This window comes from Vigna umbellata, chromosome 5, assembly GCF_029865625.1.
Source record: "Vigna umbellata cultivar VRB3 chromosome 5, Vumbellata_1.0, whole genome shotgun sequence".
Classification (NCBI taxonomy): domain Eukaryota; kingdom Viridiplantae; phylum Streptophyta; class Magnoliopsida; order Fabales; family Fabaceae; genus Vigna; species Vigna umbellata.
In genome coordinates, this window is record NC_142169.1 from 19460834 (window position 1) to 19485797 (window position 24964).

Here is a 24964-nt window from a genome sequence, read left to right on the forward strand (position 1 = left end):
CTACATGGAGCAACACCTCCCTCAAATCCCTCTCTCTAGGCCTAGCATGTTCTGTTATTGATTGTGTTTTTTTGACCAACAAGCCCTTGTTTCACTCCCATATAATATTTTCACGTAAGTCTGTATCTTTAAACAAAAGCAGTAAGCAAATTAAAATTTTGAAGTTAAATGATTGTTACCTTCTATTACAGGTCATAAATAGTAGTCTACAGGTGTACCATTTTATTCAGACTTCACCTAAGCCAAACCCCTGAAGCTAAACATATCCATGCGCATTCATAGGTAAATTCATTTCTTCAAATACTATGTTTCCTTGGTTCTGTTTCTTTTATTGTTATTATTGTTATTGCTATTACAACCCCTTAATTATATTTTTAACATTTTCCGCCGAGGTGAAAAAAGCTATGGCCTCATAGTTGGTTTTACAAAGAAGGTATTAGAATACATGGAGAAGAGTTATTTAAGATAATTAGAATACTCATGAATTAGTTACTTAAGGGGTTAGTTAGATATACATAAGAAAGGAGAGGAGAGGGGAAGGATGTAATTTTGTTGACTGAGCATTAGTTCTGTGAAGGGAAAGCCCTTGAAGGAAATTGCGCTCTCCTATTTCTTGTTCTTTTCATTCTATTCAATAAAAACTTTTCTTTTCTGTAAAAGCTTCAGAGGCACATCTCTCAACAAGAAAAATAACCTTCCTCCTCTCATCTTCTAAAACACATGTCTGGCAGTTCCTATTGTATGATTATATTATTTTCTTCCTACTACTTTTAAAATGTGGCTTCCTTGCATGCTGTATTACTTGTTTTTATATGGCTTTCCATTTCAGAATGATGTTTTTACTGTAAAACTTGGCGATCTTGGCACCTATGTATTGAACAAACAAACACCAAATCGACAACTTTGACTGTCTTCTGCAGAGGTATCGTATGTTATCTGTCTAATTCCGCTCAATTTTTGACCTAGGTTTTTTTAAGGTTTTAGTCTCTAGATATGTGTGTTCATGTATTAAATTTCATGTGAATGAATTTTACAGCAGTCGAATATATAGAATTCTTTAGTATCTTTATGTGTGAGAATGAACTTGGAAAAAAGCGAATATTGGTGATAACCAACCAAATGGTGTTAAAAACATTCTCTTTAAAAATAATTGTTGTAACACACTTTCTACTATTGGTTAAAATTTATCGAAAATTATAAAATTATGAGTTTGACTCCTTAACTAAAAAATCGGAATAACAATATTGTGATTTTCCATCAATTTGAGTTAATAATAGTCTGTTAGAGAGTATATTGAGACAATTCTTTGTAATTTGTGTATCTTATTGGTAAAATTTGTCAAATCCTTCTCAGTGTAATTTCTGTTTCAAGTGTTCCACTTGTAGTGTAGGGATCTATGCAAATTTTTATGACAGGGTACAGGTTGTCTTTAAGGAAAAAAAAACAAATAACCCACTTTATAAATTGAGATCAGATAGGAGTACCAAAGTTTTATGACAGGGTACAGGTTGTCTTTAAGAAAAAAAAAACAAATAACCCAATTTATAAATTGAGATCAGATAGGAGTACCATCGTTTATGATATAGGTACACTCCTTTGTATGTCACAGATGCTGTTACCGTGTGTATAATCATTCTGGCCAATCTTGTCAGTTACTACCACAACGGATGGTATCTTATAGTCATCTTATTTTTTTATTTTCAATGTTCATTGTTAGTATTATTATGTTATTGGAAAGAGTTAAACCCATAATCTCTTCTATCTTGTCTTCCAACTTACTAAGCTAATCTTTTAACTCTCAAGTTAGTGTCAGTGAAGGAAGTTGAACTTACAACCTTTTTTATTCTCTCTTTTAACTTTACCACTAAGTCAACTTCATATATTTGTCTCCCTGCATTATCTTCTTCAGTGTAGTGTAGAACATATTTAATATGAAGTGATACCGTGAATGATTGTATCAGTGATATTTTTGCGAACTTTATGTGATTCCAAGACTTCAAATACAGTTTTATTTTGCTAGAATAACTTTATGCTACTTCTGTTTATTTACATAATCTATGATCTCTTGAAAAACATGTCTTGTGCACTGTGCACTGGTTTATAGACAGAACAAAGCAAGCTTGTATAAAGTTTGGAAGGTGAGTTGTCATGAATTTCCCAAGCTGTTGAGAAGATACCGTCTAATCTTTATTAATTTTTTATTTAGAAGACAGAAGTTAATATATGACACCTTCACTGTTCAGTTAGACCACTAAATAATCACAAAAAATTAATAATAATTAGCAATTTCTCCTCTGAAGTTATACTATTTTTTCAATTTACTTCTTGTAAGGGTTATAGTTGCATTGGGCATTGTGGTAAGTTATCCTACCATTTTGGCTTCCAAATTTGTCACAAGGTAAAAATGGAATAAAAGGTTTCCGACAAAATACAAAAGCTAAAGCTTATAGCTTTTGAGATAAATATTATTCTTTGCAGGGTTTAATGTGATAAATGAAGTTTCACAAGATATTATAATATAACACATATATGTTGTTGATAGGATATATTACATGAAACTTTCTTCTTCAAAGTGTTAATTGTTCTTACAGAGCCAAAATATATATCTTATAAAGACCCTTCAAAAAACTGTCGACCTTTAAAGTATTCGTCATCTTCATAAGTGTTCATTTTCCTTAAGACAAAAGGAGATTATGTCTAAAAATGACATTTGGACGTCCAAGTTAGTCTTTCACATTAACATGAATATGAATATATAATTAATGAAACATAACTAACATATTTCATAAAATATGTTATTTATATTTATTGTTCATAGACTTTTAACTGGATGGATATGAGTCTACTGACTCAAATACTTCTTGGTTTTTAAATCATCGAAGTTAATTAGGAATTATGATAATTAAGTTTGCTATATGATATTACACTATCCGAATAGAAAATGAGAGTACATAGTTCGACATGAACTAGTTCAACAAAGAATAGATTCATATTGGTAAGAGATACTGAGTTATATTCAGTAGATAAGAAATAATATCAAATTTTTAATAATTTAATTATATTTTAAGTGTTTTTTAGAAAAAAATCAATGTATAAAGAAAACAAGTTTAATATGTACAACATCATTATTTCTCTAAACTATGTCCATAAAAAAGTTTATAACAAGATGCAATTTTAATTTTTAATTTTGTTCAGACTGATTTAGAATTAATCAGAAACTGACTCACATTACATTAAGCACTTTCTTGTTATTGTATGCAAATTTTGGATTTGTCCATACCAAAAACAAATGTTTAGGAAGAGAGGTATTGTAAGTTTATTAAATTGAGTTCAACCTATTTTATGTGAAGTGAAAGGTTTATCAACTTAACGAATTATTTGAACGCAAGCCAGAATAATTTCACTATCATTGTGCTTATTGAAAATAAATATAGATTGAAGTAGGATGACACAATATAGAAATCTGTGTAAATTTCTTAACTCTTTTTTTCAATTTTGTATATGACTTTATTATGATTATATTTGTGCTTTCTTATGTTACATCTTAAGAATTTCAAAATGCACATGAGCTTTTTGATTTAGATATTAAAGTGGTATATCAATAGCCATCTCAAGGGTGTATTATCTTTTTGTAAATTCTCATTTCTTGAAGTTATTTTCGATAAAGAGTATTTATTTATATTATATATTATTTTTTTGGAAAAATTTATTTATTTTAAACAATATATCTATTGTCGTAGTTAAGAGTAGCATTAATAAAATCTACTCAGCGGAGATTAAAAAGTTGTTCACTATTAAATAATACATTTATTTATTTTTTCGTGAGAGATTAGAAAAGATAATTAAGAGATGTTTTACATTAGATTATTGTCATCTTTTAAAGAGTTTTTAAAGTATAATATAACATAACTCATGTTAAGTGAATTAGTGTAGAGACAAAGTGTCTCTTTTTAATTAGACACTTCGAAAAGGAAGTTTAACACAGATCAATACCGGTTAGATATCTGGTCATCAACGGCAGTACATCATATAATGTTATGTTGCAGCATTCCTTGTTGAACATGCTTAAAGCATTGGTGAGGATACTTGGTGATGAAGTTCTCTTTGGCGTTTGGGGACATCATAATTGTACACGAAGATCGAAAGACTGCTAAAGAGTGTTATTTCGCTATTCTACGCCTTCCGACCCCTTCACTCAGTACCAGGCTATTGTGGGGGAATGTCTTGATTCCCGGGTAGGAAATGATGCAAGGATGGAGCCAATGAGGGAAACACAACACTTCGCCCTGTTTAGTGATCGTGGGTTGAAGGTCGGGGTGGCGATTGAAGGGGAAGAAGAAACCTTGATTGGCTAAATGCTAAAGGACAACGCTGACCTATTCGCTTACGAAGCAGCTGACTTGTTCGCTTACACAGCAGCTGACCTCTTAAGGGTTGACCCTAGGCCTCCCATCAACTATTTACATTCATAGAAGTCAGGGTTATATCCCAAAAGAAGAGGCAGTTGGGCAAAGAAAGAAGACAAGCTATAAAGGTCGAAGCTAGGAAGTTGTTGCAAGTAGGGTTCAACAAGAGGCAAGATATATGACGTGGTTGACCAATGTCATCCTGGTGAAGAAGGTGAATGACAAATGGAGGATGTGTGTCGACTACTCGGACCTTAACAAGGTTTGTCCTAAGGATGCCTACTCGTTGTCGAGTATACAATGCTTGGTTGACAGAGTCGTCGAACACAATACGCATAGCTTTTTGGACACATATTCGAGGTATAATCAGATATCCATGATAGAGGGTTACAAGATGAAAAAAACGTTCATCACCAAGGAAGCAAACTTTTAATATGAGGTCATGTCTTTCAACCTCAAGAACGTAGGAGCCACCTACCAAAGGATGATGGATAAAGTGTTTGGGCATTTGTGTGGAAGGAATATGAAGGTTTATGTTGAGATATGGTGGTCAAGTCGCCTACCCCGGTGCAACACTCGTAAGACTTAAAAGAGATTTTCTTGACCTTAAGGGCGTACAACCTAAGGTTAAACCTAGAGAAGTGCGCCTTTAGGTTTGATTGGGAGAAGTTCCTAGGCTTTATGTTGACGCATTGTGGAATCGAAGCAAACCCTGAGAAGTATCAGCCAATGATTAAGATGAGGAGTCCAAAAATGTAAAGGAGGTGCATCGACTAATCGACAAACTAACGAGGATATCCCATTTCCTTCCCCGGCTTACAGAGAAGACTAAGCCTATGATAAAACTACTGAGAAAGTTGTTAAGGTTCATATGGGACAACCAGTGTCATCAATAGTTGGAGGAATACGACCCTCCGCAAACTTGACACATCAGAACCCCTACTGGTGTATATAGCAACAACCGAGGATGTGGTTAGCAACCTTGGTTTAAGACCATGATGGTGAGCAAAGGCTAATCTACATCATTAGTCGAACCTTGCAGGATGATGAGATTCGGTATTAGATGGTGGAAAAGGTTGCTTTATTTCTTGTCATCGTAATAAGGCGGTTATGCCTTTATTTTCAAAGTCATTAGATTTTTGTAAAAATCGACTACCCATCTAGAAGATTTTGCAGAAGCATGATCTATTAGGCTAAATGTCATCATAGGCAGTGGAACTATTTGAGTTCTCCATCCAATATGAACCGAGGGAACCAAGATAAAGGTGTAGTGCTTGACAAATTTCGCGAGCGACCTATAGGGAGAGCAGATCCTTCATGAGGATAAATGGACTCTATATGTGGATGGATCTTCAAATCCAAAAAGGCCAAAGACGGAATCATTCTAAAGGGGCCAACAACGTTCTCATCGAGAAGTCCTTACGCTTCGACTTTAAAACATCCAACAACCAGATTGAATACGAGGCCATTATAGTCGGGCTCAACCTAGCTAAACAGGTAGGGGCGAATTGACACCTCCTTGTAGAGAAAATCAACTTGACGAAGGGCTTTCTGGAAACCCATCTTGTGTTCATTGAAGATGTGATTGTAGAGATCTTCTATTTCAACTTTGGCCTCATTCTGCCTTTCTACAATGTCCTTTAAAGACGCCTCTAGGTCTATCATTTTGCTTTTGTCCTTTCTCCCTTTCTACGGTGTCCTTTAAAGACGTCTCTAGGTCTGTCACTTTGCTTTTGGCCTTTCTCTTGAACTTTAAGCAACGAACCTTTCAAGTCCAAATGTAACGAACCTCTTCCTCTAACAATCTTTTCTTGTGAGCCTATTTTTTCTTCTCATCAACCCATGATTTATGCTTTTCTTCACAAGCCTTCTTTTCGGTTGCCATGTCCTTAACCAACTTCCTCTTCCCATCACCTTTCAATTCCTTTTGGGCCATATTTACTATCTGACAACCAAGAACGATATCCCAACTTTGGAACTCTAAAAGTCTACAAAACAAAACTTTGGTGTCAGACTTGTCCACCACCTTCAATTCATGCCCACTAAGATCAATAGAGACACCCTTGCGCATGCGAATCAAGGGACCTTCTAATTCACTTATGTCTAAGGGTTTATCTCCATATCCAATCGAGTGCCCCACATTGGCCTCTTTACCCTTGCCTATAATTTAGGCCCATAACCTCTTCATTTCCTTACTAGAACCTTTGATTTTATGGGTACCGGTCTCTTCTTGCTAACCTCCGAACCGTGGATGTCAACCTCAAGCTCCTGCAGGTTGGGGATGTTGGTCCTTCCTGCCTCCTTCACTTTCCCCTCCACTTGATTCTTGATCATAATGAACAAGTCATCCTCTCCTCCAACCTTGTTATCATGATGGGCAATGAAACATACAAACACAACAAAATGCTCAAATCAATTCAAAGGTGTTCAAAGTCATAACATTTTATTGAAACTTACCAATTAGTTCAGAAATTGGATTGTTGCATAAATAAATCCTAACGAGATGCCTAGTCGGCATCCTCTAAGGTAGCTTCTCCAACAGTCCTATGATCTCTCGATCCTTTGTTGATAAAGAATCCTTGAGCCAGTCCTTGTATCGCGAAGGATTATTGGTCTAGAAGTGGGACCGACCATTCTGGTTAATCATCACCCAAAAAAATATCTTCTTAAAGTTCTTGAATGAGTCAAGAGTATGGACCAAATAGTGGAGCCTTCGGCTTCCTTATCAATGAAACCCACGAGACCGGTTCCTAGAGACGTGTGTAGTAAACATATGTGTGTGTGTGTGTGTATATATATATATATATATATATATATATATATATATATATAAGCTCATATGGGACGGGGTCTTGGATGCATCCCCTCTAGTTGAGGTGCAATTGTGTCAGAGCCACGTTTAGAAGACGAAGAACACCCATTGTGAATTCGTCAAACGACAACAAAACATGAAGTTAAGTGAAGAAATTCATGTAAACATAAAAGAAATCGTCCTTAGAGCTTTCCTTGTCGTGGCAGACGTACTTAATGGTGCAAGCTCTTTTCAACGAAACAATGTCTTTTGATACCTCGGGCCCAAAAACATAGATGCTTCGCAGCCAATAATCCAGTAGACAAGTCCACCTAAAGTTCGACACCTGTGTTCGAACCTCAATGTCAACCCAATCATATCCTTCATTTGCTTTCCACTCAGTCTCGACATGTTCCTTAGGAGGATCAACCTTATTTTCTCTAATAGTTTTTTGCGGTTACCCCTATCCCTAAAGAGGATGTAGTGTTTGATGATACCGATACTCGGCTAATAACACTACTACCACTATTAAACCTCAACATACCTTTCGAAATAAGATGACCAATATGCACTTCAACAACAACACACCTCTCTTGTAATCACAAACAACAACAAAGAGTTCAAATAACTTGGTGGAAAATTATGACCAACTTCACTCCCATTTATAACTTAGTGGTGACAGTTCGCCTTCTGACCTAATGGGCCAAACCCATCATAAATTGGCCCATGAAACGCTTTGTCCAAGGCAACTCTTCGAATTCAGTAACATCTCCCCTCCCCTTCCCCCTAAAAGGTAGTGATTCATTCTTGAACCTTCGCTATGTTTGCCAAGTCATTGTTTTAGTTTCCACATCACACCTACCACCACCAATCATATCCCTCATATTTGACATCCCATCATTCAAACCTCTTTGTCGCTACACTCCTTGAGGCTTAGGGGCTACTATACCCATAGAGTTAAGGCCATATATAACAAATTTTCTTTGCAAAATCAAGTTTTCCAACTACCAAACGTTGACACCTTACTTCAACTACATATCAGGCACTAACACTCTTTGACCAAATGTTGACTTTCACTTTAGCCTTTAATTCAAATTTGACCAAAATCTCTGACCAAGTACTAACTTAAACATCAGATGATCTTTTGCGGACACTCCACCATTCGTTAGTGAACTAAAGAGGTTTGGAGGACAAAAATTGGGTAATAGAGAACTCATGGAAGTAGAAGACAACTTTATAGGATACGTTCGATTCCGGAAAAATGCCATCATTATTAATTATTATTATTAATTATTATTATTATTTCTAAAATTATTTGTAAACTTTTCGTCTTGTGGTATTTGAGTAATAAATCTTTTATTACTTTTTATCCCATAAATCACTTTCTTTATATTTAATAAATTAACAAAATTATGAGAGGATTCAATTAAATTAGCTTAGAAATCCATTTAACTGAGAAGTTCTTATAATGGACTTCAGTCAGTTTCTTCCTACACCTCCATTACTTTTTTTCCTACCCTTCTATAAATAAATAAATAAAATATTCTTTTGCTTTTTTCTTAAAAGATAATATGACTTTGGGCCTAAGGTAAAAAGAGTGTTGCTCCCTCCACCACCACGACATGCTCCCTGCACCTTCTCAAATTCTTTTATTTCCAAAACTATCCTTAGGTTAAAGGTTAAAACTTTTTTACTTTTACCATGAATTTTTAATTTAATTTCCAAACCCTAATTTTATCTCATTCATATTCCCTAAACGCAGCAGTTGCACCCCCACCCCATGTCAACTCAATCTTCTTCTACCTACTTGTATCCACGTTAGATATGGATTTTCATCATTCAAATTTAAAAGATTAATTAACTAAAATTCAATAATAATTATTAGGTATAATCTAATACATGATAGTTTTAGGTACTTCATCAACAAAAGATAATTAAAAATTCATATCTGACGTAGATACAAGTAGGTAGAAGAAGATTGAGTTGATATGGGGGTGCGGGTGCAGCTGCTGCATTCAGAGAATATGAATAAGGTAAAATTAGGGTTTGGGAAATAAATTAAAAATTTGTGGTAAAAGTAAAAAAAAATTAACCTTTAACTTAAGGATAGTTTTGAAAATAAAAGAATTTAAGGAGGTGTAGGGAGCATAGCGTGGTGGTGGAGAGAGCAACACTCCTTAAAAAACTAGAGTTGTCAAAACGGGTAACCAGCTCGACCCGTCCCGACTCACCACGGGTTAGTCACTTAGTGAGCCAACCCAACCTGGCTCACTTATTAGCGAGCTAAAAAAATTCGAACCCGGCCCAACCCACCACGGGTTGACTCACTAGCTCATTTAATTATAAGTTTTTTTAAAAATAAAAAATTACAATTTTTTTAACTCAAATCTGAATAAATGTCACACTAAAATAATGTTAAACTCCAAAGACAATTCAAAATAAATAAAAAAAGTATCATACAATCCAAAAACATGTAAAAAAGGCGAACATATAAGTTTTTAATATTGATAGTTTTTGTATCACTTGTCCGTTTATAATATTAGAGTCTTGAATAGATAAATATATAATCTTTTTCTCTCTTGAAATATCATCTTTTTCATCACCATCTACAATATAATAAAAAAATACTAACTAATAATTTTGATTCACAAAAATAATTAATAATTAAATTAAATTAGGTGGGTTGGTGAGCCAACTCGACTCACCACAGGTTCAACCCGGTGAGCCGGGTTCTAAGTGAGCCAGGTTGAAAACTAGCTCGCATAAAAAAATTACATTTTTTTCAAATCCAACCCGACTCAAACCCTTGGTGAGCTAGGTTGACACGCGAGTTACAATTCATTTTGACAGCACTATAAAAAATTATTATTCTAGTTTAAGCTCATGCATTTATTTTCATATAATTAAAATTTAATTAGCTAAATTTCATTGAATATATAAATTATAATTTTTTATATATGATGTGACATCCCAAAATATATAGCAATGTATATATGTAGAATGCATCGATTATAATAATAGAAAGCAGTTAAGAGTACACAATAGATAAGATTAAGGAGTACAGTTATCCAAGTTTGGCTGGGAAGTTTTAAAACTTAAGTACAAGTTCATAATTCTCCAAAATACATGATTGAATAAAGATTCAATGGGACCTAAAGAGTGTTTCCAAAATACAGATCATGATAAAATGAAGGCTAGAAGTCTTTCAAAATAAAGAGCTATTTAAAATAAGAGCTAGTATAAATCCTAAGCACTAGGGGCTGGGTCTTCCTCAACTTCCAAAACTTGCTCCAAAGGTACATCATCACCTACTGCTTACATCCAAAGGATTGGATGATCATCTCAAGGGGGAAAGCAAACACATGCAACACATACAAATGCAAGGGTGAGCTAGGTCTCAAACAATCATACAATTCATTTTCAATCAATCTAGCATTTCCCAGAATATCCATACACACATAAACACCTTAGTCATCATAAACATAAGCATTTATTTCATAAAACTCATCAAGACAAGCATCCTATCATGTTAAGACTCTAGACACGTCCGGACTTGGAATGTATGTAGAGCTGGGGCGGGTTGTGCACTTGTGATGGCCCATACTTCTTTGCAAAGCCATTGCCGAGGGGTTCCACCCGACCATACACAAGGCTAGTCCGTTACCGCGGAATAGACCTTCAGTGATAGCGCCTACCCTAGGACCTCCCACTACTCCCACCACACGCGTCAATCCTCTCTAAGTGAGAATGAAAGACCGTTGGAGTATTAGGGATAACCCCCCATATGGAAGCCTCTCACATTCATTCAATACACTAACTGATCCCACCGAGAGATCTTAATTTCATATTCAATCCGACCACTTTAAATCACATGATATTCCTCTTGGATCAATAATGTACCTCATAAACCACTTTGATTCACCAAACATAAACTTTCATAGTCATTCAAGTGAATTCTTACTATATTGTATCATACCAAAACCCATATACCATCATACAACATCAACCATGTCATAAAAACAACTCATACATTACATACTTTCACAAAACCATCACTTATTAACACAAATTTCTTTAGGACTTTTAATTTTCAATACTTAAGTAATTCAAACAGCTTGGAGACCCTCACCAATGGCTCCGGAAGGGTCAAAAACCCCTAAAACGACCTAAAGAACGTCTAAAACGGACATCCAGAACCCCACAAACTATCAAAAACTATCCTGGATGATTTTCCGACGACAATAATCGATTATCATATGTGATAATTGATTATTTGCGAGAGCTTTGAAGAGGATACAACTCTCTGACTAAAATAATCGATTATCAAGTGAGATAATCGATTATTCTTATCAGTTTTTGACAGCAACGTGATTTTTCTGGTTTTGGTGCATCTTAGACATATCCAAATGAACAAATTAAAATATGTAACACTAATATTGATATGAAACATGTTCATAGATGAAAGTAAAGTATTGCATTGGTCATTTGGATAGGAATTAGATGTACTAAACCAACTCAATTTCTACTCCAAAACATCTAACTCAATAACTAGAAGACCTCAAACCCAATTCTAACACTTTGTACCTATTCTAACCAATTTGGTGACTCAAACAAGTCACAATCCACTTGCTAAGACTGCCCCAATAGCCCAATTATACCCAGAACTCCTAACTCTCAAATTCACTACCTCACTTCCTCCAAAATGGCCTAAAATTGACCCTAAATACACTTGATTTCCTTTCTAACAGCACTACCACAAAATTTTCATGCCAAAACAGTTTCAACATACACAATTCCATCATTCTAAGTCATTCCAAACAGTTGATAGCCCTCAATCACCAAATTCACATAACACACACTTCCATACATGCATTTCAAGTTTAACTAGAACCAAGTTCATGCTTCCACAACATACCACTACAAATTTTATCATGCATTCACTCCACACAGTAAAATCAAGAGTAGAACTAGCTCCTCTTACCTTAAATTTCCAGCACTTAAACTCAAGAGGAAATCCAAAGGCACTCTAGAAAAATTGACAGCACCTATATTTCACCAAATGGTGATAGAAATTAGTCTCTAAAATAAGCTTAGGGTTAAGATTTTGGGGAAAAATCACAAGTGAACTACATGCAGCAAAATTTGCTACATGATCATAGTTCAAAAAGGGGAAAGTTACTTACCCTACGAAATCGCAAATGCAATCGGTGAAAATTGGAGTCATTGATGCAAAGATCGCCTAAACGTCTGCGGAATGGGAATCCAGTGACTCAATGAAGGGGAAATCTAGAGAGAAGAATGGGTTTTGGAGAGGACAATGTTAGAGAGATGTTTGAAGGAGAGAAAATAAAATGTAAGTTTCTGAAAATGTCTTCAGAAACTCTTTTTAAGTTTTATTTATTTATTATTTTTTTTAAGGTTATTACGTATGATAAACAATTTAACTTAGGACATAAGATTACTTTAACTTACATCTGAATATGTACATGATACTTTGAACTTTCAAGGAATGATTTAAATTGTGATGCGAAAGAATTTTTAGCTATTAACAATTCTTTTCCTAAAAAAGCATTTAAATTTAATTGAGATATAGATTGAAAGGGATGGATGGATATAAAATAAAGAATCAAAGTAAGAATAAAATAGGAAAATGAGATTATTAAACTATTTTTTAATTATTTACAAAAAAAAAATAATGTATGAAATACACACTTTTTTTTTTTGCGAACGTGAATATGTGAATGAGAGAGCTCAATTATCCTCTTACGTGGCCAAACCTCAATCACCATTTCATATTCTCTCCTTAATGGCAACCTAAAATCCAGTTTTTCAATCTCCATGATTGCACAATTAAGAAAGCTTTGACTTGTTTTTAAGCTAAACTTTATATTTAGTGTTTTAAAACTGAGAAAGTAAAATTATACAATTACAATTTACGAACAATGGTTTAAGGAGATAAAGGTCAATTAAACTTCCATCTAAGTTCATGTCTCTGCCACTTTCTTCCCCAAAATGGTTGACCAATTGTGTTCAATCACTCATCTTCATTCTGTGTTGTGTTGTTTTCCTCATATTTGATCTTCTTGATTCTGTTTTCTGCGTTATCTATGGATATATTGATAAACTCATTGAAGGAGAGGTTTCGCCTTGTTGCTGCTCTAATTGGGAGAGGCAAAAGAGGCGGATGAATGTGACAGATGATGATATATCAGATAGCTTGTATGAGAGGAGGAACATTTTCAGAGAAATGGGGTTCCTTCGATATGAGAGAAAACGAGAAGATTCCACTACAAATTTTGATAAAGGTAGTGCCCGGTCAGTGAATCGTTGGTCTGATTGTGGCTGTGATTCTTGCCTTTCATGGGTGAATGATGGAAGTGACTATAAGCTTCATTTTGTTGTGAAGGAGCCCTTGTTGGGTAGGTTAGTTCTACTGGTTTGGTTATCTTTTTCCAATTTCATTGCCGTTTTCAATGATGTTTACTATCAGAATTGAAGTTCACCTATGCAACTACATTTATGTTTTGTCTTACTACTATTTGATGACCACTTTCATGTTTCTATGTACTTTTCTCTGTGACTGATTTTTGTTGTCAATTGGTGTTTGACAGTCCCTGGTGAGAACTGCAAGGGAAAACCTTCTGAGAATGTGATATTCTTACATGGATTTCTCTGTTCTTCCTCATTTTGGACAGAGACAGTGTTTCCATATTTTTCTGAAAAGACGAATCACGAGTACAGATTGATTGGCATTGACCTGCTGGGATTTGGCAAGAGTCCAAAGCCTAGAGATTGCTCATACACTTTGCAGGATCATGTGGAAATGATTGAGAAATCTGTGGTTTTACCATTGGAAATGACTACCTTTCATTTGGTTGCACACTCCATGGGATGCATAATTGCATTGGCCCTGGCTGCTAAGTACCCAAAGAATGTAAAATCAATCACCCTTGTTGCTCCTGTAAGTACTTTAGACCAAACTGAATACTTTGCTGCTTATTAGGTTTGAGAACTGATCTTCTCAGAACCAATTAACAATTTCTGTGCTTTGGATTCAATAATACCTTCATTCTGCAGTCAAAATATGTGTTTTATTTGTTAGCAGTCACTAACATATACTCTCAAATTCAGAAACAAAAGACAAGTAAAAGATTATTAATACAGTGTTATACTTTTTAATGTTGAATTTGGATCATTGGTCAGCAGGGCCCTTATTTCTTTTATTTGTCCGGTAATGTCTCATGAATTTCTTCATTCTCCAAATGGTTTTGGTGGCAGCCATACACTTCTTCTGAGGGTGATGCTTGTTTAAATGCACTATCAATGCTTGCTGGAAAGAAATTGTGGTCTCCACTGTCTTTTGGTTCTTCATTTATGTCCTGGTATGAACACCTGGGCCGTACAGTTTGCCTTGTCTATTGCAGAAATCACCGAATATGGGAGAGCATTCTAAAATTCATTACTCGCAGGAGGTAACAAAACATCTATTGAAACACTGTAATGAATAACATACCACATGTTTCAAGTTTCTTTCTCACATATTACTTAGGACACTGACATGATACACATAATGCATGCTTTCTTTTCCTTTGCTAGGGATCTTCATTTCTTGATCACAGACATGACCAGGCACACACATCATTCAGCTTGGAGTTCCATGCATAATGTGCTATGTGGAGGAGCAAAATTTGTGGACAGTTACCTCATCATTTTGATCAGAGTTGGAGTGAGAATAAATGTGATTCAAGGTGAAAAGGATCAAGTTGTCCCAATGGAGTGTTGTAGTAAGTTCGAGTTGAAGGCTCCTGAAGCTGAAATCAACATCATTCCAAATGCAAACCATGGGACTGTACTATTTGGCAGAGAGAAAGAATTTGCACTTAGTCTAGAGCATATATGGGAATCTTGCTGTTGATAGAAGTTAATGTCAGTTCTAGGGTAACTGGAAAGATATGAAATATTAATCCTTTGCATTAATTAGGGGTAAGCTTATTAGATGAAGGTGGGATGAATGATGAAATTGTATCATTCATGGTAGAAGTTGTTTGAGAAATAAAACAAAAATACAACATGCCCTACTAAAGCCAAAATGCAGCCTGTCAGAGAAACTGAACTTTTTACTTTTTGTGTTTTTAAATTGTTTAATCTAAAAACTGGAAATGTAAACTTTGTATTGGAAAGTTTTTTGTTGCATTCTTAAGATTGAGTTTGCGAAATGAGTAGATAATATTTTATTAATGAAGAATTATATGGGAAATGTTTTTGAGGTGCATGTCCAATATAACCAAGATGTTGCCTAAAGTAAGTTACTTTTACACAGGAAAAGACCCGCCGTTTTTGTTTACGTGGAGATGTGTGAGATTTGGATTTATACTTAAATTCTTAATAAGCATCAAGATGCTCGTCATTTTTATTTGTGTGGAATTGGTTTAAATGTGTGGAATTGGTTTAAATGTCATATTTAAATTCTCAATAAGAATATCATATATGATGATAAGTATGGATAAGTTAGGAAAAAACTAAACATATAAATTTATTATGTATAAAAAGTTTGAGTTGGAAATAATATCAATTGTTTATGTAAAGTAAATTCATGTATAGTTGGTGTTTGTATCTTTCTAGACTCTTAAAAGATTTATCCATTATAATAGAATATGACTTGTAGGTTTGAGAAGGACTTGATGAAGCATTTGTCTTGATAAGAGTTGGTAAGAGGTGTTTGAAGAATGTGTGTAGTGAAGGTAGACATGGGGCTATGATGTAGGTATGCAACCAAAAGGTTTGATTTATAGGTAAGGTTGGTTGAGAAGGTTAGAAGAAGGTGAAGATGTGATTGAAGTAAGTAAATTTGATGGTTATGTATTAGAATGGGTGTGAAATTGGTGTATAGGGTAGTTGGAGCAGCAACTAGAGTTGCAAAAATGGCTTGCTCAAGTTTGGCTTCTCTTTGAGCTTCCAAGGGAGCATAAGGTTGTTGTTTTTATCTTCTTTGGGGAGGCTCATCTACTTCTCTGGGTTGTATCAATGTTAATGGCCATTACAAAGTTGGCAACTTCTCGTGTGTACTATTATTCTAGTTTGAGGTATCAGGTTTTAAGTCTCGTGTTAAAAAAAAATGTTGAAATAGAAGTTTTAAAAAAGAATCACGATACATGTTTACTCTATTTTCAGTCCACACCTACACAATACTAATAAAATTATATTTTTATTTTAAAATATAAAATGATTTAGAAAAAGTTAAATTGAAAAGTAAAAATATTAATTTTTATTCGGTGTTAAATAGACCTAGAAAAATTGAAAGATGGACCTATAGAATTTTCCTTTAAGAAAAGTAGTGGAAAAGCAGCCAACGAGGTTATATACAAATTGTTTTTTTTTAACACTGTGGTATGTGTTATTGCTTCTTTACAAAGGAATTTCTAAATATATAAATTCTTAATATGCGTCAAAGCAGTCAAATGACAAAATTGACATAATATCGTGGATTCTTGTTCGTTTACAGAAACTTTAGAAAAAACATTATGTTATTTCTTATCGGGTTTAAAAGAATCATAAACTCAAAAATCCAATACCCATATAACCAAAACAATATATATATATATATATATATATATATATATATATATATATATATTTAAAAGATAACAAAAATAACAAACCAAAAAAATTTAGATTAATTATTTTTTATATGAATAAAATGAAAATTGTCAAAACCCATTAAAACCCACTAAAAACCCCAACTAGTGGGAGCCAAGTGCCAAGGAGAGAGTCACCGTTTCAGTTAGTGAAAAACAGGTGGTTGCAGCAGAGTAGTCGTTCGGTTTTAGTGATGACAGTATTTAATGCCAAATTTCAATAGTCCTCCATGGTGGAGAACTTAGAGTTTACAAGTTAAAGAGATAGGGAAGTAATGAAAACCAGAGAGAAGATGCAAGCACTCTTCTAAGGTTCTTGACAGTTATTCCATGCTCCAATTACGCCTCCCTTTTGCATTCCTACCTTTAATTTGCAACTCAATGAGGAGAGGGAGAGCTTCCCAACACTCCAAACAACCTCCAAGCACCTTAGGTGATTCTATTCGTGTAAGAATGAGGAATGATGAAAACCCTCATGAAAACATGATTAAATACTCACTTTCTTTTATCAAGACTGAAAAATTAGCCCAACGGCTTTATTCTTGCCTAGCAAGGCCTAAAAATTATGCTCCCTAACTTGTTACTTGTTGGGTGAGCCAAAACTTTGCCCAACAACTCAAATACTGCAACTTTGGATTGCATTTTTGCCCATCGAGTAGCCAACTCACCCAACGAGTAGCTAACTTGCCCAACGAGCAACTAATTAGCCCAACGAGTCAACTTGGCATGGTGATTATTTGGTCATCTGGAGGTGGTCCATGGCAGTATCATCCTACAAGTGAGTCTTTCCTTCATGTTCGCAACCCTGGCTACAATTCTAATGCCTTTAAAGTGGATATTTGTCTAAAAATATTTTTTTCTTGTTCAATCATGTTTTCTTGAGTTCCAACTTGTTTTCCTCCACCACAAAAACTTCCTTTTCACTTATTTTACACTTATAAACAAGAAGATTAAAGGTAAAATAAGCCTAAAATATCTAAAATACAAAATAATGCAAAATGCACTAAACTTGATGATAAAACAAGATTAAAGCTAAGAAATAGCTGATTTATTAATGACAAAAAAACACATAAAAATAGGTAAAAATAGACGTTATCACGTGAACATATGCTTTGCAAACACTCTTAAATGAATATAAGAAACATATTTCCCTTTCCACATCCTCTCTTACAAAAAGCAACCTTTGTTTTTCTAAGTGACCAAGTATTTTATGCCATAATTCTATTAAACAACTCTTAACTTCACTCACTTGTTAGATAACTTTGTAGACATGCAATAAATAGTATTTCAATTTTCATCTTTTGCTACCACCAATTTTCTTTTAGTGCATTTCCATTATCCCTCATCAAAGAAATTATGATAATCATCTTCATTAAATACTTGTATAAAAATCAAGCTAAGACAAATATTTATGATGTTTCCTTCAAATGCAGCTTACAACTAGTATTCGACTAAATTTCACCTTATTTATCCTTTGATTTTCCATATTCACATGTCCAAAATCTTCAACAATAGAAGATGTGAAATTGAGTAGAATCTCTCTTTTCTTCGCCAGCATCATATTACTTTACAAACCAACAAAGTTTTAGAATTATTGTTTTAAAAAGAACTCAAAGAAAATAATAATAAATAAAAAATTTATAAAAATAAACTACCTAACTACTCTATTATAATTTTAGAAAATAACCAAATAATATAGTATTTTATATTTTTTTTACAACATTACAAATGGTCTGGATATTAAACTTAATATTTAATCCGATCTAACCTAATAAAATAATATTAATATTAGTTATAAAAATAATATTATTATTCAATATTTTTATAGTATAAATTATATAAATATTTTAAACCAGTTTTATAGATCTAGAGAAATAGAAGTCAACTTTATCGAATCCAAGTTAGCCCAATGAATGAGATACATTATACTATAAGTGGTGTCTCACCATGCAGATTTCAGTGTGGCCATTCCCCTTTATATCGTCTATTCAAAATTCAAATATGGAGAACAGAACGTGTTTGGTTGGTGGGATACTATTGGGAAGACAAATCTGCTTAAATCAAAACCACGTGCGAAACTGAAAACTGCTGCCCAAAACCACGTGCTACCTAATTCTATAACTCTAAACTTCAGCCACAAAATATTAAATATATGATTTTAAGACAAAAATATACATCTACAATATAAATACTGTAAATTCATTGATTTTCATAGCTATTAAAATTATATAAAAACTGATTTTTAATTAAGTGACATTATAAAATGTTTCATACCAATAATACATATTTATTACTTTTATCATTATATATTGGTTTTTATTATCATAATATGGCTTGTATACGAATTATTTTTGCAAATAAAATAACTAATATATAAAATACTTTGTTGTGTCGAACTTACGTGTTAAAATAGGATTTTTAATATCTGAATTTGGATGCAAAATTGGAAATAATCTTTTTTTAAAATTTGAATATATTTTAATTTTATATTTTTAAAATAAATTGATATAATCTTTTTAATTTAATGAAATTAAGTTTTTTATGTATTAGACGAGGTTTTAAACTGATATTTAATTTTAAATATGTTAAATATTTATTTGATAAATATAAAAAAATTAATGTAATTAAATTAAGAAAACGATATTTATTTTTTTAAAATTTTAAGATCAAATTTTATCAAAGTTTTAAAAAAAGGATAAAATTTAATAATTAAAAATATGTTTAATTCGAAATTTTATAATGAATTAGTTAAATAATATATTTTTATAAATGTTACTTAATTTATATGGTAAATTAATTAATATTTAACCGATTATTAACCGGCTCCATATTAGATACAAATTTGATGTACAAATAGTACACTTATTGGTCTATCGTTTCCTTGACGACAGATATTTGTGAATCAAATTCGTTGTAATTCAAAAAACGAAATAATGTTCAGTGCGAAAAAGAAAAGATGTTAAAATTAACAGATATAAAGTTATTTAAAACTTTTATTATTCTTCTTTATTTTAGCGTGGGAGAAAACTGATATTTGAAAGATAAACTTTTTTATACGTTTGAAATTCACATTGGTTATTTTAAATTAGAATTTTATTAATACACGAAAACAAAACAAGTAAGGAAGACAAAGAGATATTAAGAGAAAAATCAAATAATAGTGACTCAATTAAAAGCTATATAAAAATATTAAATACTCAATAATTTAAAATGATTTAATAAAGATTTAATTTAAAATATCCAAATTTATCTGTTAAGACCTAATTAAGCTTAACTATTATCTAAAATGGAATACATGAAAAATAAAATGTTCCTTTTCAATAATTATAATCTTAGTCCAAAAATTTATAATAAAATAGATTATTATTTTTACATAGCGCAATAGAGAAATAAAATAAAAAAAAGTTCGATATCTATTTTTTTCTAATTAATATTATAAAATATTTGTTTGTTTTTCTTATAGACTCTATGGCCAAGTAAAAGATAACCGTTAGCATGTGAACCAAAATATACAAGAATTGACAACTCACACAATAAGATATATCCTAAAAATAAAAGGTGAAAAATAAAATAAAATATAATTTTTCTCTGCGTAACCAAAAAATAATACTAATGCAAATTGAATAAATAAGATCAAGAACATGAGTCACATTTTTTTTCCTAGAAATGAGTAAACAACAAAAATGAAATAACAAGAAAAAAAAACAAAAGATGAGATTTCAGAAGAGAGAAAAATAGTTTTTTTTTTTTTTCATAATGTTCATATTTTAAAGGGTTAAATATGTTTTTAGTCCCTAAACTATTGGTCGTTTCTGATTTTCGTCCCTCTTTCAAAGTAAGGTACAATTTGGTCCTCATTCTTTTCGAAATTTTTAAACAGTGTATAGTTTTTGAGAACTAAAACGAACGTTTCGAAAAGAATGAGGACCAAATTGTACCTTACTTTGAAACAGGGACGAAAACCAGAAACGACCAATAGTTTAGGAACTAAAAACATATTTAACCCTATTTTAAATAAGCCAATAAAAATTAATTTATATAAATTAATTATGGAGAAACATTTATCCTTTTTACTTCTTATTTTTCTAGATGAGCAACTCATTTTATATTTTAAAAACACTTACGAGAAATTATATTCATAATGTTATTTTATTGTCGTTAACATTCTATTTCAACAGTGTAAAATTATTAAATAAAATGTTACAAAGATAATAATTAATACGAAAAATCTAAAAATTTATAAAAGAAAATGTTTACACATAGTTTAATGAAAACCTAACAATGTTATTGTTTTACCCCACCCACACTATTTCTAAAGACATCATTAAACTCACACCATTTAAAATAATCATTATAAACGAGAAAACAAGCACAAGTCATCAACAACACAAGAAGGGTAAACTAATATTATAAAAGAAATCCATGTAATTGTAAAACAAATAAAATATAATTCATTTCCAAATCAAATTAGATCTCAAGATACATATGATTTCTAGACTCGACCAATCCGGATATATATATTGATGTCAGATTATGACAAGTTTTTCCACTTGGAGTGGTGGAACAGTTGGCCCACCCTAAGCTACAACACAAGATTAGTCCGCCTACCACTTATGGACAAAACACAAGGTTAGTCCGCCTACCACTTATGGACAAAAAACATCAAACCATAAATTAGAAAAATGGTTATTAGAGAGATGGTGTATTTTAAAATAGTAAAAATTATTTCTCACAAAACTATTTATATTAAAACTTTTTAATATTAAATTAATCGAGTCTTGTTATTTTTAAACCATTATCACTTCTAAAATACTAATTTTTAGATCTTTACTGCAAATGAATATCTTCAAATGTAATGTGAAAAGATATAATTTTTCATTGATAAATGTTTTTGAAATACAAGAAAATTTTAGAAGAATATTAATTAATAGTCTTATTAAAAATACATAAGCTTAACATAGATTTTTAAACACATGTATTACAAAGTTTTAGAAAGTGATCTACTTATGTTTCCATATTTATAGTAATACATTGTTTAACCCTTTATTATACTATCGGTTTAAACCCTTTAGTTGTCCCTATTATGTGGGTTTTTTCCATTTTGATCCACTTCTTATTAAAATCCCTAATTGAGTCCTTAAAAGTGCTAATTTGAATCAATGAAGCCCCTGCCATTAAATTTATTTAACGGGGTTAAGTTTGTGCACAGGTTAAAACGTTGACGTGGCCAGTTTTTGCCACATCACTCATACTACGTTAGAGTCATCTTTTCCAACAGGACAAACCTAATTTCCCTAGCGTCGCCGCCGTAAAGCCGTTGTGAAGCCTTCAGTCTCGCCGTCACCACCTTGCTACGCCGCAACCGTGAAGCCATTGTGAGAACGCCAGTAGCGCCTTCGCTGCACCGCCACCTTCTTCATGCATCCACCATTTCGTCGCGCCTCAATGTTGAAGGAGTTTAGTGGTCAACGATAAGAGTCAGATCCAAAGACAAAATAATAATCTTCATTTTCTACCCTCACACCTCTTTACTTTCTTCCTCTTCTGTTTGTGTCTGTACTTTTCAGTTCAGAGCCAGACTCAAGGAGTTTAAAGACCTCAACTTTGTATTTGATCTTCAAAATCTGATGTATGCCCTTTATTGCTTTTTCAAGATTTTTTGGTCTTTCTAGTCCCAAAAACTACCACAAGGACCACCACCACAACAACAAAATGAATATTTTTATGGTGGTTCTCATCATCAACAATCCAACAACAAAATCAATATTCATTCTTATCATTTCTCAGTCACTGCAACACTGAAACTGGCATCTTTACCTTCTACCTTAATGCCCTTCAACTCTGAGGTATCATTTTTCGTTCACCTTTGGTTCCAATTTTTCAATCGATTCACGTTAAAGAGGGTATCTTTTTTTAAAATTAGCATTAGTTAGAGAAAATTAAAACAAAGAAGGATAATAGGTATGGTAGGAGATTTGGAACCAATGTGAGTGGATTAAAATACAGATTAGAAGAAAAAAGTTAACTGTTTTTGTTGAGAATGTCTTGAAGAAGAACAGTTCGGTGGGCTTTGATTTGAATGTTAAATGGGGTTGCTGGGTTTGTTTAGGATAGAGAATTTATGGGCGGATCAGTTTGATCTGAATGTTAAATGGTTCTTCTAGTGCTTCTGACAATGCTTTTGGTGGCTCTTTTGATGTGGTGAAGTCCATGGCCTCTAAGAATCCTCTTCAATCTAAAATAGGTGCCAGGAATTGCTCCAATCTCTTTAGGCAAAAGAGCTCCCCTACTAGATTTTTCTCCATTGAAAATGGTTTCTGCTGTTGGGGAAGATAATTTTTCTTCATTTACGCACATAAATATTAAATTATGATATTTTACCAAATTTCAGGTCTCACCATGCCACGTCTTAAAAAATAGAACCATCAACCTTCCACTTGTGCACAAACCTAACCCCGTTAAGTAAATTTAACGGTAGGGGCTCAATTGATTCAAATTAACACTTTTAAAGACTCAATTGGAGATTCTAATAAGAAGGGGATCAAAATGGGAAAACCCCACATAAATAGGGACAACTAAAGGGTTTAAACCTATACTATCTTTCGTATAAAACGATATATGTTACCATTTTAAGAATAAACTTTTCTAAGAATTTGAAAATACCCATTTGTAATGCAAAAAACATTACCAATATAACTTTAAATGAAATCCATAAAAAGATCTTTTAAATTATAAAGTGAGTTTCACTTACTAATCTTTCTCAAGAATTGTGAGAATATTTTTTTCAAAATATTCTTGTTAGAAAAGTAGCCCCTATATCTCAAGCCAAGAAGGGAGTGAATTGAATTTCAAAAGCTTTTTAAATCTTTAAAGAATCTTTAATCTTAAAATCACTAATCAAAGGTGTTTGAATCAATCAAGTAAAGAAAATTAAACGAAAGACTATAGCATACAAAGATTTATATTAGTTTAGCTCTTATAAGAAGCCTACATCCAGTCTTCCCTCAACAACCTTAGTTGGGGGTAATTCACTAATCAAGATTTGAGCTCAAGAATACAATGATACACTCAATTGATATCCTTACCAACACTAAAATCCAATACAAATAATACAAGATAGGATCACACTCACTCTCTCCAACATGCCCTACCCAGCACAGATAACAAATAAAAGCAATGTAAAAGAACCTGAAAGAAATACACTCAAATAGTGCAAATAACTCAGAACATGTAAGCTCCCTTGAGTCTTAATTGATTTATTGTTTTCTTCTTCACCAATGTAGCTTGAAATCTTCAAGAAGTCTGCTTGAATGTGCATGTACTCAAACTCAATGAAAATGTTAGTATATAACAAATGAATAATGTGTTGAATCAGGTTTCAAATCTGATTTATATAGAAAATCAAATTATGTTGCAGTTTAATCGATTAGATTAATATCTTAATCGATTATTTAATTTTTTCTGTTTTAATCAATTATGTCACTAATATAATCAACTAAAATGATTGTTATGCCTTATACTGCTTCTTTTGACTTACCTAACAGATTAGGTTATTAGCATAATGGATTAGACCAAAGTTTCTATTTTAATCCATAAGATAACTAATGTAATTGATTAAAGTGACATTATGCCTTGTTTTGATTCTTTTCACATTTTCTAATAGATTAGACTATCTGCATAAGAGATTATGTCTAAGTTTTTGTTTTAATCGATTGTTACTCATATAATCGATTATAACAGACAATTTTGTCTTGTTTTTGTTTTCTATTATGGTTTCTTTTAATAGATTAGACTACTTATGTAATCGATTAATACTTCTAGAACTATATAATGTTGAATTTAAGCCTATTTCATTTGACAACTCATGATCTACACATCTAACACACATTTGTTATTGTTTTAAACATTTGTTTACCAATTATGCTGTGCAAAAATAATTAGAACATTTTCTACTCATCATCAACCACTCTTCATCAACCATTCATCATCAAAATAGAGTATAATGCTTCCTCTTTCAACAATTCTAAAATAGAATTGGAAGAAAAACTCAAATAAGGCTTTTAATATGATTAACATTTTTTTATATGTTTAATTTTAGTCTTTTACGATATTTGTACAGGAATGGAAAGATG

General features: G+C 32.5%; 1 protein-coding gene across 1 annotated transcript; it reads left to right on the plus strand.

The window, feature by feature from the left end:
- Positions 1-13043: 13043 nt before the first annotated feature.
- On the plus strand, positions 13044-15397 carry LOC124825922 (alpha/beta-Hydrolases superfamily protein). Its single transcript, XM_088115283.1, has 4 exons — positions 13044-13616; positions 13809-14158; positions 14476-14669; positions 14794-15397. Exons 1-4 carry the CDS (start codon positions 13184-13186, stop codon positions 15110-15112), a joined length of 1296 nt encoding a protein of 431 aa, XP_087971409.1. The 5' UTR covers positions 13044-13183; the 3' UTR covers positions 15113-15397.
- The last annotated feature ends 9567 nt before the right edge of the window (positions 15398-24964 follow it).